This window comes from Salvelinus fontinalis, unplaced genomic scaffold (assembly GCF_029448725.1).
Source record: "Salvelinus fontinalis isolate EN_2023a unplaced genomic scaffold, ASM2944872v1 scaffold_0131, whole genome shotgun sequence".
In the NCBI taxonomy this organism is placed as follows: Eukaryota; Metazoa; Chordata; class Actinopteri; order Salmoniformes; family Salmonidae; genus Salvelinus; species Salvelinus fontinalis.
The window spans coordinates 303,488-317,287 of record NW_026600340.1 but is presented as its reverse complement, the minus strand read 5'-3'; the positions used below and the strand labels follow the sequence as shown (position 1 = coordinate 317,287).

The window sequence follows — 13,800 nt, the reverse complement described above, 5'->3', positions numbered from 1 at the left end:
CTGAATACAACAGGTGTAGTAGACCTTACAGTGAAATGCTGAATACAACAGGTCTAGTAGACCTTACAGTGAAATGCTGAATACAACAGGTGTAGTAGACCTCAGGGTGAAATGCTGAATACAACAGGTGTAGTAGACCTTACAGTGAAATGCTGAATACAACAGGTGTAGTAGACCTTACAGTGAAATGCTGAATACAACAGGTGTAGTAGACCTCACAGTGAAATGCTGAATACAACAGGTGTAGTAGACCTTACAGTGAAATGCTGAATACAACAGGTGTAGTAGACCTGACAGTCAACTGCTGAATACAACAGGTGTAGTAGACCTCACAGTGAACTGCTGAATACAAAAGGTGTTGTAGACCTCACAGTGAAATGCCAAATACAACAGGTGTAGTAGACCTTACCGTGAAATGCTGAATACAACAGGTGTAGTAGACATCACAGTGAAATGCTGAATACAACAGGTGTAGTAGACCTTACAGTGAAATGTTGAATACAACAGGTGTAGTAGACCTTACAGTGAAATGCTGAATACAACAGGTGTAGACCTCACAGTGAAATGCTGAATACAACAGGTGTAGTAGACCTTACAGTGAAATGCTAAATACAACAGGTGTAGTAGACCTCACAGTGAAATGCTGAATACAACAGGTGTAGTAGATCTTACAGTGAAATGCCGAATACAACAGGTGTAGTAGACCTTACAGTGAAATGCTGAATACAACAGGTGTAGTAGACCTTACAGTGAACTGCTGAATACAACAGGTGTAGTAGACCTTACAGTGAAATGCTGAATACAACAGGTGTAGTAGACCTTACAGTGAAATGCTGAATACAACAGGTGTAGTAGACCTTACAGTGAAATGCTGAATACAACAGGTGTAGGTAGACCTTACAGTGAAATGCTGAATACAACAGGTGTAGTAGACCTTACAGTGAAATGCTGAATACAACAGGTGTAGGTAGACCTTACAGTGAAATGCTGAATACAACAGGTGTAGTAGACCTTAAATTGAAATGCTGAATACAACAGGTGTAGTAGACCTTACAGTGAAATGCCGAATACAACAGGTGTAGTAGACCTTACAGTGAAATGCTGAATACAACAGGTGTAGGTAGACCTTACAGTGAAATGCTGAATACAACAGGTGTAGTAGACCTTACAGTGAAATGCTGAATACAACAGGTGTAGGTAGACCTTACAGTGAAATGCTGAATACAACAGGTGTAGTAGACCTTAAATTGAAATGCTGAATACAACAGGTGTAGTAGACCTTACAGTGAAATGCCGAATACAACAGGTGTAATAGACCTTACAGTGAAATGCTTACTTACAGGCCCTTAACCAACAGTGCAGTTTTTAAGTAAAAAAATAGGTAATAGGTGAACAATAGATAAGTAAAGAAATAAAAACCAACAGGAAAAAGACAGTGGCGTACTATACCCAGTGTAAAGGTGTTGTATTCTCCACCAGGTGAGATGGTACTATACCCAGTATAAAGGTGTTGTATTCCCCACCAGGTGAGATGGTACTATACCCAGTATAAAGGTGTTGTATTCCCCACCAGGTGAGATGGTACTATACCCAGTATAAAGGTGTTGTATTCCCTACCAGGTGAGATGGTACTATACCCAGTATAAAGGTGTTGTATTCCCCACCAGGTGAGATGGTACTATACCCAGTATAAAGGTGTTGTATTCCCCACCAGGTGAGATGGTACTATACCCAGTGTAAAGGTGTTGTATTCCCCACCAGGTGAGATGGTACTATACCCAGTATAAAGGTGTTGTATTCCCCACCAGGGGAGATGGTACTATACCCAGTGTAAAGGTGTTGTATTCCCCACCAGGTGAGATGGTACTATACCCAGTATAAAGGTGTTGTATTCCCCACCAGGTGAGATGGTACTATACCCAGTGTAAAGGTGTTGTATTCCCCACCAGGTGAGATGGTACTATACCCAGTATAAAGGTGTTGTATTCTCCACCAGGTGAGATGGTACTATACCCAGTGTAAAGGTGTTGTATTCCCCACCAGGTGAGATGGTACTATACCCAGTATAAAGGTGTTGTATTCCCCACCAGGTGAGATGGTACTATACCCAGTGTAAAGGTGTTGTGTTCTGCACCAGGTGAGATGGTACTATACCCAGTGTAAAGGTGTTGTATTCCCCACCAGGTGAGATGGTACTATACCCAGTGTAAAGGTGTTGTATTCTCCACCAGGTGAGATGGTACTATACCCAGTGTAAAGGTGTTGTATTCCCCACCAGGTGAGATGGTACTATACCCAGTGTAAAGGTGTTGTATTCTCCACCAGGTGAGATGGTACTATACCCAGTATAAAGGTGTTGTATTCCCCACCAGGTGAGATGGTACTATACCCAGTGTAAAGGTGTTGTATTCTCCACCAGGTGAGATGGTACTATACCCAGTATAAAGGTGTTGTATTCCCCACCAGGTGAGATGGTACTATACCCAGTGTAAAGGTGTTGTATTCTCCACCAGGTGAGATGGTACTATACCCAGTGTAAAGGTGTTGTATTCCCCACCAGGTGAGATGGTACTATACCCAGTATAAAGGTGTTTTTTTTCTCCACCAGGTGAGATGGTACTATACCCAGTGTAAAGGTGTTGTATTCTCCACCAGGTGAGATGGTACTATACCCAGTATAAAGGTGTTGTATTCTCCACCAGGTGAGATGGTACTATACCCAGTGTAAAGGTGTTGTATTCCCCACCAGGTGAGATGGTACTATACCCAGTATGAAGGTGTTGTATTCCCCACCAGGTGAGATGGTACTATACCCAGTGTAAAGGTGTTGTATTCTCCACCAGGTGAGATGGTACTATACCCAGTATAAAGGTGTTGTATTCTCCACCAGGTGAGATGGTACTATACCCAGTGTAAAGGTGTTGTATTCCCCACCAGGTGAGATGGTACTATACCCAGTATGAAGGTGTTGTATTCCCCACCAGGTGAGATGGTACTATACCCAGTATAAAGGTGTTGTATTCCCCACCAGGTGAGATGGTACTATACCCAGTATAAAGGTGTTGTATTCCCCACCAGGTGAGATGGTACTATACCCAGTGTAAAGGTGTTGTATTCCCCACCAGGTGAGATGGTACTATACCCAGTATAAAGGTGTTGTATTCCCCACCAGGTGAGATGGTACTATACCCAGTGTAAAGGTGTTGTATTCCCCACCAGGTGAGATGGTACTATACCCAGTATAAAGGTGTTGTATTCTCCACCAGGTGAGATGGTACTATACCCAGTGTAAATGTGTTGTATTCCCCACCAGGTGAGATGGTACTATACCCAGTATAAAGGTGTTGTATTCCCCACCAGGTGAGATGGTACTATACCCAGTGTAAAGGTGTTGTATTCTGCACCAGGTGAGATGGTACTATACCCAGTGTAAAGGTGTTGTATTCCCCACCAGGTGAGATGGTACTATACCCAGTGTAAAGGTGTTGTATTCTCCACCAGGTGAGATGGTACTATACCCAGTGTAAAGGTGTTGTATTCCCCACCAGGTGAGATGGTACTATACCCAGTATAAAGGTGTTGTATTCCCCACCAGGTGAGATGGTACTATACCCAGTATAAAGGTGTTGTATTCTCCACCAGGTGAGATGGTACTATACCCAGTATAAAGGTGTTGTATTCCCCACCAGGTGAGATGGTACTATACCCAGTATAAAGGTGTTGTATTCCCCACCAGGTGAGATGGTACTATACCCAGTATAAAGGTGTTGTATACCCCACCAGGTGAGATGGTACTATACCCAGTATAAAGGTGTTGTATTCCCCACCAGGTGAGATGGTACTATACCCAGTATAAAGGTGTTGTATTCCCCACCAGGTGAGATGGTACTATACCCAGTATAAAGGTGTTGTATTCTCCACCAGGTGAGATAGGTACTATACCCAGTATAAAGGTGTTGTATTCCCCACCAGGTGAGATGGTACTATACCCAGTATAAAGGTGTTGTATTCCCCACCAGGTGAGATGGTACTATACCCAGTATAAAGGTGTTGTATTCCCCACCAAGTGAGATGGTACTATACCCAGTATAAAGGTGTTGTATTCCCCCACCAGGTGAGATGGTACTATACCCAGTATAAAGGTGTTGTATTCTCCACCAGGTGAGATGGTACTATACCCAGTATAAAGGTGTTGTATTCCCCACCAGGTGAGATGGTACTATACCCAGTATAAAGGTGTTGTATTCCCCACCAGGTGAGATGGTACTATAAAGGTGTTGTATTCTCCACCAGGTGAGATGGTACTATACCCAGTATAAAGGTGTTGTATTCCCCACCAGGTGAGATGTTACTATAAAGGTGTTGTATTCTCCACCAGGTGAGATGGTACTATACCCAGTATAAAGGTGTTGTATTCCCCACCAGGTGAGATGGTACTATACCCAGTATAAAGGTGTTGTATTCCCTACCAGGTGAGATGGTACTATACCCAGTATAAAGGTGTTGTATTCCCCACCAGGTGAGATGGTACTATACCCAGTATAAAGGTGTTGTATTCCCCACCAGGTGAGATGGTACTATACCCAGTATAAAGGTGTTGTATTCTCCACCAGGTGAGATGGTACTATACCCAGTATAAAGGTGTTGTATTCCCCACCAGGTGAGATGGTACTATACCCAGTATAAAGGTGTTGTATTCCCCACCAGGTGAGATGGTACTATACCCAGTATAAAGGTGTTGTATTCCCCACCAGGTGAGATGGTACTATACCCAGTATAAAGGTGTTGTATACCCCACCAGGTGAGATGTTACTATACCCAGTATAAAGGTGTTGTATTCCCCACCAGGTGAGATGGTACTATACCCAGTATAAAGGTGTTGTATTCCCCACCAGGTGAGATGGTACTATACCCAGTATAAAGGTGTTGTATTCCCCACCAGGTGAGATGGTACTATACCCAGTATAAAGGTGTTGTATTCCCCACCAGGTGAGATGGTACTATACCCTGTATAAAGGTGTTGTATTCCCCACCAGGTGAGATGGTACTATACCCAGGTGAGATGGTACTATACCCAGTATAAAGGTGTTGTATTCCCCACCAGGTGAGATGGTACTATACCCAGGTGAGATGGTACTATACCCAGTATAAAGGTGTTGTATTCTCCACCAGGTGAGATGGTACTATACCCAGTATAAAGGTGTTGTATTCCCCACCAGGTGAGATGGTACTATACCCAGTATAAAGGTGTTGTATTCCCCACCAGGTGAGATGGTACTATACCCAGTATAAAGGTGTTGTATTCTCCACCAGGTGAGATGGTACTATACCCAGTATAAAGGTGTTGTATTCCCCACCAGGTGAGATGGTACTATACCCAGTATAAAGGTGTTGTATTCCCCACCAGGTGAGATGGTACTATACCCTGTATAAAGGTGTTGTATTCCCCACCAGGTGAGATGGTACTATACCCAGTATAAAGGTGTTGTATTCCCCACCAGGTGAGATGGTACTATACCCAGTATAAAGGTGTTGTATTCTCCACCAGGTGAGATGGTACTATACCCAGTATAAAGGTGTTGTATTCCCCACCAGGTGAGATGGTACTATACCCAGTATAAAGGTGTTGTATTCCCCACCAGGTGAGATGGTACTATACCCAGTATAAAGGTGTTGTATACCCCACCAGGTGAGATGGTACTATACCCAGTATAAAGGTGTTGTATTCCCCACCAGGTGAGATGGTACTATACCCAGTATAAAGGTGTTGTATTCCCCACCAGGTGAGATGGTACTATACCCAGTATAAAGGTGTTGTATTCTCCACCAGGTGAGATAGGTACTATACCCAGTATAAAGGTGTTGTATTCCCCACCAGGTGAGATGGTACTATACCCAGTATAAAGGTGTTGTATTCCCCACCAGGTGAGATGGTACTATACCCAGTATAAAGGTGTTGTATTCCCCACCAAGTGAGATGGTACTATACCCAGTATAAAGGTGTTGTATTCCCCCACCAGGTGAGATGGTACTATACCCAGTATAAAGGTGTTGTATTCTCCACCAGGTGAGATGGTACTATACCCAGTATAAAGGTGTTGTATTCCCCACCAGGTGAGATGGTACTATACCCAGTATAAAGGTGTTGTATTCCCCACCAGGTGAGATGGTACTATAAAGGTGTTGTATTCTCCACCAGGTGAGATGGTACTATACCCAGTATAAAGGTGTTGTATTCCCCACCAGGTGAGATGTTACTATAAAGGTGTTGTATTCTCCACCAGGTGAGATGGTACTATACCCAGTATAAAGGTGTTGTATTCCCCACCAGGTGAGATGGTACTATACCCAGTATAAAGGTGTTGTATTCCCTACCAGGTGAGATGGTACTATACCCAGTATAAAGGTGTTGTATTCCCCACCAGGTGAGATGGTACTATACCCAGTATAAAGGTGTTGTATTCCCCACCAGGTGAGATGGTACTATACCCAGTATAAAGGTGTTGTATTCTCCACCAGGTGAGATGGTACTATACCCAGTATAAAGGTGTTGTATTCCCCACCAGGTGAGATGGTACTATACCCAGTATAAAGGTGTTGTATTCCCCACCAGGTGAGATGGTACTATACCCAGTATAAAGGTGTTGTATTCCCCACCAGGTGAGATGGTACTATACCCAGTATAAAGGTGTTGTATTCCCCACCAGGTGAGATGTTACTATACCCAGTATAAAGGTGTTGTATTCCCCACCAGGTGAGATGGTACTATACCCAGTATAAAGGTGTTGTATTCCCCACCAGGTGAGATGGTACTATACCCAGTATAAAGGTGTTGTATTCCCCACCAGGTGAGATGGTACTATACCCAGTATAAAGGTGTTGTATTCCCCACCAGGTGAGATGGTACTATACCCTGTATAAAGGTGTTGTATTCCCCACCAGGTGAGATGGTACTATACCCAGGTGAGATGGTACTATACCCAGTATAAAGGTGTTGTATTCCCCACCAGGTGAGATGGTACTATACCCAGGTGAGATGGTACTATACCCAGTATAAAGGTGTTGTATTCTCCACCAGGTGAGATGGTACTATACCCAGTATAAAGGTGTTGTATTCCCCACCAGGTGAGATGGTACTATACCCAGTATAAAGGTGTTGTATTCCCCACCAGGTGAGATGGTACTATACCCAGTATAAAGGTGTTGTATTCTCCACCAGGTGAGATGGTACTATACCCAGTATAAAGGTGTTGTATTCCCCACCAGGTGAGATGGTACTATACCCAGTATAAAGGTGTTGTATTCCCCACCAGGTGAGATGGTACTATACCCTGTATAAAGGTGTTGTATTCCCCACCAGGTGAGATGGTACTATACCCAGTATAAAGGTGTTGTATTCCCCACCAGGTGAGATGGTACTATACCCAGTATAAAGGTGTTGTATTCTCCACCAGGTGAGATGGTACTATACCCAGTATAAAGGTGTTGTATTCCCCACCAGGTGAGATGGTACTATACCCAGTATAAAGGTGTTGTATTCCCCACCAGGTGAGATGGTACTATACCCAGTATAAAGGTGTTGTATACCCCACCAGGTGAGATGGTACTATACCCAGTATAAAGGTGTTGTATTCCCCACCAGGTGAGATGGTACTATACCCAGTATAAAGGTGTTGTATTCCCCACCAGGTGAGATGGTACTATACCCAGTATAAAGGTGTTGTATTCTCCACCAGGTGAGATAGGTACTATACCCAGTATAAAGGTGTTGTATTCCCCACCAGGTGAGATGGTACTATACCCAGTATAAAGGTGTTGTATTCCCCACCAGGTGAGATGGTACTATACCCAGTATAAAGGTGTTGTATTCCCCACCAAGTGAGATGGTACTATACCCAGTATAAAGGTGTTGTATTCCCCCACCAGGTGAGATGGTACTATACCCAGTATAAAGGTGTTGTATTCTCCACCAGGTGAGATGGTACTATACCCAGTATAAAGGTGTTGTATTCCCCACCAGGTGAGATGGTACTATACCCAGTATAAAGGTGTTGTATTCCCCACCAGGTGAGATGGTACTATAAAGGTGTTGTATTCTCCACCAGGTGAGATGGTACTATACCCAGTATAAAGGTGTTGTATTCCCCACCAGGTGAGATGTTACTATAAAGGTGTTGTATTCTCCACCAGGTGAGATGGTACTATACCCAGTATAAAGGTGTTGTATTCCCCACCAGGTGAGATGGTACTATACCCAGTATAAAGGTGTTGTATTCCCTACCAGGTGAGATGGTACTATACCCAGTATAAAGGTGTTGTATTCCCCACCAGGTGAGATGGTACTATACCCAGTATAAAGGTGTTGTATTCCCCACCAGGTGAGATGGTACTATACCCAGTATAAAGGTGTTGTATTCCCCACCAGGTGAGATGGTACTATACCCAGTATAAAGGTGTTGTATTCCCCACCAGGTGAGATGGTACTATACCCAGTATAAAGGTGTTGTATTCCCCACCAGGTGAGATGGTACTATACCCAGTATAAAGGTGTTGTATTCCCCACCAGGTGAGATGGTACTATACCCAGTATAAAGGTGTTGTATTCTCCACCAGGTGAGATGGTACTATACCCAGTATAAAGGTGTTGTATTCCCCACCAGGTGAGATGGTACTATACCCAGTATAAAGGTGTTGTATTCTCCACCAGGTGAGATGGTACTATACCCAGTATAAAGGTGTTGTATTCCCCACCAGGTGAGATGGGTCCCATGGTGGCCTCTACTCTGAAGCTGGGAATCGCTGTCCTCAATGGAGGCAACTCTACTGTTCAGCAGGTAGGTTTATCTAACATTAAACTGCATCAATTTACCATCAGTCACTTATTGACCTGGTATCTACCATTAAACTGTATCAGTCACTTATTGACCTGGTATCTACCATTAAACTGTACCAGTCACTTATTAACCTGGTATCTACCATTAAGCTGTATCAGTCACTTATTGACCTGGTATCTACCATTAAACTGTATCAGTCACTTATTGACCTGGTATCTGACATTAAACTGTATCAGTCACTTATTGACCTGGTATCTGACATTAAACTGTATCAGTCACTTATTGACCTGGGATCTGACATTAAACTGTATCAGTCACTTATTGACCTGGTATCTACCATTAAACTGTACCAGTCACTTATTAACCTGGTATCTACCATTAAACTGTACCAGTCACTTATTGATCTGGTATCTACCATTAAACTGTACCAGTCACTTATTGACCTGGTATCTACCATTAAACTGTATCAGTCACTTATAGACCTGGTATCTACCATTAAACTGTATCAGTCACTTATTGACCTGGTATCTACCATTAAACTGTATCAGTCACTTATTGACCTGGTATCTACCATTAAACTGTATCAGTCACTTATTGACCTGGTATCTGACATTAAACTGTATCAGTCACTTATTAACCTGGTATCTACCATTAAACTGTACCAGTCACTTATTGATCTGGTATCTACCATTAAACTGTACCAGTCACTTATTGACCTGGTATCTACCATTAAACTGTATCAGTCACTTATAGACCTGGTATCTACCATTAAACTGTATCAGTCACTTATTGACCTGGTATCTACCATTAAACTGTATCAGTCACTTATTGACCTGGTATCTGACATTAAACTGTATCAGTCACTTATTGACCTGGTATCTGACATTAAACTGTATCAGTCACTTATTGACCTGGTATCTACCATTAAACTGTACCAGTCACTTATTGACCTGGTATCTACCATTAAACTGTATCAGTCACTTATAGACCTGGTATCTACCATTAAACTGTACCAGTCACTTATTGACCTGGTATCTGACATTAAACTGTATCAGTCACTTATTGACCTGGTATCTGACATTAAACTGTATCAGTCACTTATTAACCTGGTATCTACCATTAAACTGTACCAGTCACTTATTGATCTGGTATCTACCATTAAACTGTACCAGTCACTTATTGACCTGGTATCTACCATTAAACTGTATCAGTCACTTATAGACCTGGTATCTACCATTAAACTGTATCAGTCACTTATTGACCTGGTATCTACCATTAAACTGTATCAGTCACTTATTGACCTGGTATCTGACATTAAACTGTATCAGTCACTTATTGACCTGGTATCTGACATTAAACTGTATCAGTCACTTATTGACCTGGTATCTACCATTAAACTGTACCAGTCACTTATTGACCTGGTATCTACCATTAAACTGTATCAGTCACTTATAGACCTGGTATCTACCATTAAACTGTACCAGTCACTTATTGACCTGGTATCTGACATTAAACTGTATCAGTCACTTATTGACCTGGTATCTGATATTAAACTGTATCAGTCACTTATAGACCTGGTATCTACCATTAAACTGTATCAGTCACTTATTGACCTGGTATCTGATATTAAACTGTACCAGTCACTTATTGACCTGGTATGTACCATTAAACTGTATCAGTCACTTATAGACCTGGTATCTGATATTAAACTGTACCAGTCACTTATAGACCTGGTATCTGATATTAAACTGTACCAGTCACTTATAGACCTGGTATCTACCATTAAACTGTATCAGTCACTTATAGACCTGGTATCTGATATTAAACTGTATCAGTCACTTATTGACCTGGTATCTACCATTAAACTGTATCAGTCACTTATAGACCTGGTATCTACCATTAAACTGTATCAGTCACTTATTGACCTGGTATCTAAACTACTCATGTCTCTCATGTATCTGTAGTGTTTACTCTCTCATGTCTCTGTGTTTCTGTAGTGTTTACACTCTCATGTCTCTGTAGTGTTTACACTCTCATGTCTCTGTAGTGTTTACACTCTCATGTCTCTGTAGTGTTTACACTCTCATGTCTCTGTAGTGTTTACACTCTCATGTCTCTGTAGTGTTTACTCTCTCATGTCTCTGTGTTTCTGTAGTGTTTACTCTCTCATGTCTCTGTGTTTCTGTAGTGTTTACTCTCTCATGTCTCTGTAGTGTTTACACTCTCATGTTTCTGTAGTGTTTACACTCTCATGTCTCTGTAGTGTTTACTCTCTCATGTCTCTGTGTTTCTGTAGTGTTTACTCTCTCATGTCTCTGTAGTGTTTACTCTCTCATGTCTCTGTGTTTCTGTAGTGTTTACTCTCTCATGTCTCTGTGTTTCTGTAGTGTTTACTCTCTCATGTCTCTGTAGTGTTTACTCTCTCATGTCTCTGTGTTTCTGTAGTGTTTACTCTCTCATGTCTCTGTATTTCTGTAGTGTTTACTCTCTCATGTCTCTGTAGTGTTTACACTCTCATGTTTCTGTAGTGTCTACTCTCTCATGTTTCTGTAGTGTTTACTCTCTCATGTCTCCGTGTTTCTGTAGTGTTTACTCTCTCATGTCTCTGTGTTTCTGTAGTGTTTACTGTCTCATGTCTGTGTTTCTGTAGTGTTTACTCTCTCATGTCTCTGTTTTTCTGTAGTGTTTACTCTCTCATGTCTCTGTGTTTCTGTAGTGTTTACTCTCTCATGTCTCTGTGTTTCTGTAGTGTCTACTCTCTCCTGTCTCTGTAGTGTTTACTCTCTCATGTCTCTGTTTTTCTGTAGTGTCTACTCTCTCATGTCTCTGTAGTGTTTACTCTCTCATGTCTCTGTGTTTCTGTAGTGTTTATTCTCTCATGTCTCTCATGTCTCTGTAGTGTTTACTCTCTCATGTCTCTGTGTTTCTGCAGTGTTTACTCTCTCATGTCTCTGTGTTTCTGTAGTGTTTACTCTCTCATGTCTCTGTAGTGTTTACTCTCTCATGTCTCTGTGTTTCTGTAGTGTCTACTCTCTCATGTCTCTGTAGTGTTTACTTTCTCCTGTCTCTGTGTTTCTGTAGTGTTTACTCTCTCATGTCTGTGTTTCTGTAGTGTCTACTCTCTCATGTCTCTGTGTCTCTGTAGTGTTTACTCTCTCATGTCTCTGTGCTTCTGTAGTGTTTACTCTCTCATGTCTCTCATGTCTCTGTAGTGTCTACTCTCTCATGTCTCTGTGTTTCTGTAGTGTTTACTCTCTCATGTCTCTGTAGTGTTTACTCTCTCATGTCTCTGTGTTTCTGTAGTGTTTACTCTCTCATGTCTCTGTGTTTCTGTAGTGTTTACTCTCTCATGTCTCTGTAGTGTTTACTCTCTCATGTCTCTGTGTTTCTGTAGTGTTTACTCTCTCATGTCTCTGTATTTCTGTAGTGTTTACTCTCTCATGTCTCTGTAGTGTTTACACTCTCATGTTTCTGTAGTGTCTACTCTCTCATGTTTCTGTAGTGTTTACTCTCTCATGTCTCCGTGTTTCTGTAGTGTTTACTCTCTCATGTCTCTGTGTTTCTGTAGTGTTTACTGTCTCATGTCTGTGTTTCTGTAGTGTTTACTCTCTCATGTCTCTGTTTTTCTGTAGTGTTTACTCTCTCATGTCTCTGTGTTTCTGTAGTGTTTACTCTCTCATGTCTCTGTGTTTCTGTAGTGTCTACTCTCTCCTGTCTCTGTAGTGTTTACTCTCTCATGTCTCTGTTTTTCTGTAGTGTCTACTCTCTCATGTCTCTGTAGTGTTTACACTCTCATGTTTCTGTAGTGTCTACTCTCTCATGTTTCTGTAGTGTTTACTCTCTCATGTCTCCGTGTTTCTGTAGTGTTTACTTTCTCCTGTCTCTGTGTTTCTGTAGTGTTTACTCTCTCATGTCTGTGTTTCTGTAGTGTCTACTCTCTCATGTCTCTGTGTCTCTGTAGTGTTTACTCTCTCATGTCTCTGTGCTTCTGTAGTGTTTACTCTCTCATGTCTCTCATGTCTCTGTAGTGTCTACTCTCTCATGTCTCTGTGTTTCTGTAGTGTTTACTCTCTCATGTCTCTCATGTCTCTGTAGTGTCTACTCTCTCATGTCTCTGTGTTTCTGTAGTGTTTACTCTCTCATGTCTCTGTGTTTCTGTAGTGTCTACTCTCTCATGTCTCTGTAGTGTTTACTCTCTCATGTCTCTGTGTTTCTGTAGTGTTTACTCTCTCATGTCTCTGTGTCTCTGTAGTGTCTAATCTCTCATGTCTCTGTAGTGTTTACTGTCTCATGTCTCTGTGTTTCTGTTGTGTTTACTCTCTCATGTCTCTGTGCTTCTGTAGTGTTTACTCTCTCATGTCTCTGTGTTTCTGTAGTGTTTACTCTCTCATGTCTCTGTGTTTCTGTAGTGTCTACTCTCTCATGTCTCTGTGTCTCTGTAGTGTCTACTCTCTCATGTCTCTGTAGTGTCTACTCTCTCATGTCTCTGTAGTGTCTACTCTCTCATGTCTCTGTAGTGTTTACTCTCTCATGTCTCTGTGTTTCTGTAGTGTTTACTTTCTCCTGTCTCTGTAGTGTTTACTCTCTCATGTCTCTGTGTTTCTGTAGTGTCTACTCTCTCCTGTCTCTGTAGTGTTTACTCTCTCATGTCTCTGTGTTTCTGTAGTGTTTACTCTCTCATGTCTCTGTAGTGTTTACTCTCTCATGTCTCTGTGTTTCTGTAGTGTTTACTCTCTCATGTCTCTGTAGTGTTTACTCTCTCATGTCTCTGTAGTGTCTACTCTCTCGTGTCTCTGTAGTGTTTACTCTCTCATGTCTCTGTAGTGTTTACTCTCTCATGTCTCTGTGTTTCTGTAGTGTCTACTCTCTCCTGTCTCTGTAGTTTACTCTCTCATGTCTCTCATGTCTCTGTAGTGTTTACTCTCTCATGTCTCTGTAGTGTTTACTCTCTCATGTCTCTGTGTTT

At 41.9% G+C, this 13,800-nt stretch overlaps 1 protein-coding gene across 1 annotated transcript in view; it reads left to right on the top strand.

The window, feature by feature from the left end:
- Positions 1-13,800, top strand: part of LOC129843403 (ryanodine receptor 2) — a 156,274-nt gene that overhangs the window by 61,178 nt on the left and 81,296 nt on the right. Inside the window, exon 19 of the mRNA XM_055912112.1 lies at positions 8,755-8,834. Within this exon, the coding sequence (XP_055768087.1) occupies positions 8,755-8,834 (80 nt within the window). The remainder of the gene's footprint in view (positions 1-8,754; positions 8,835-13,800) is intronic.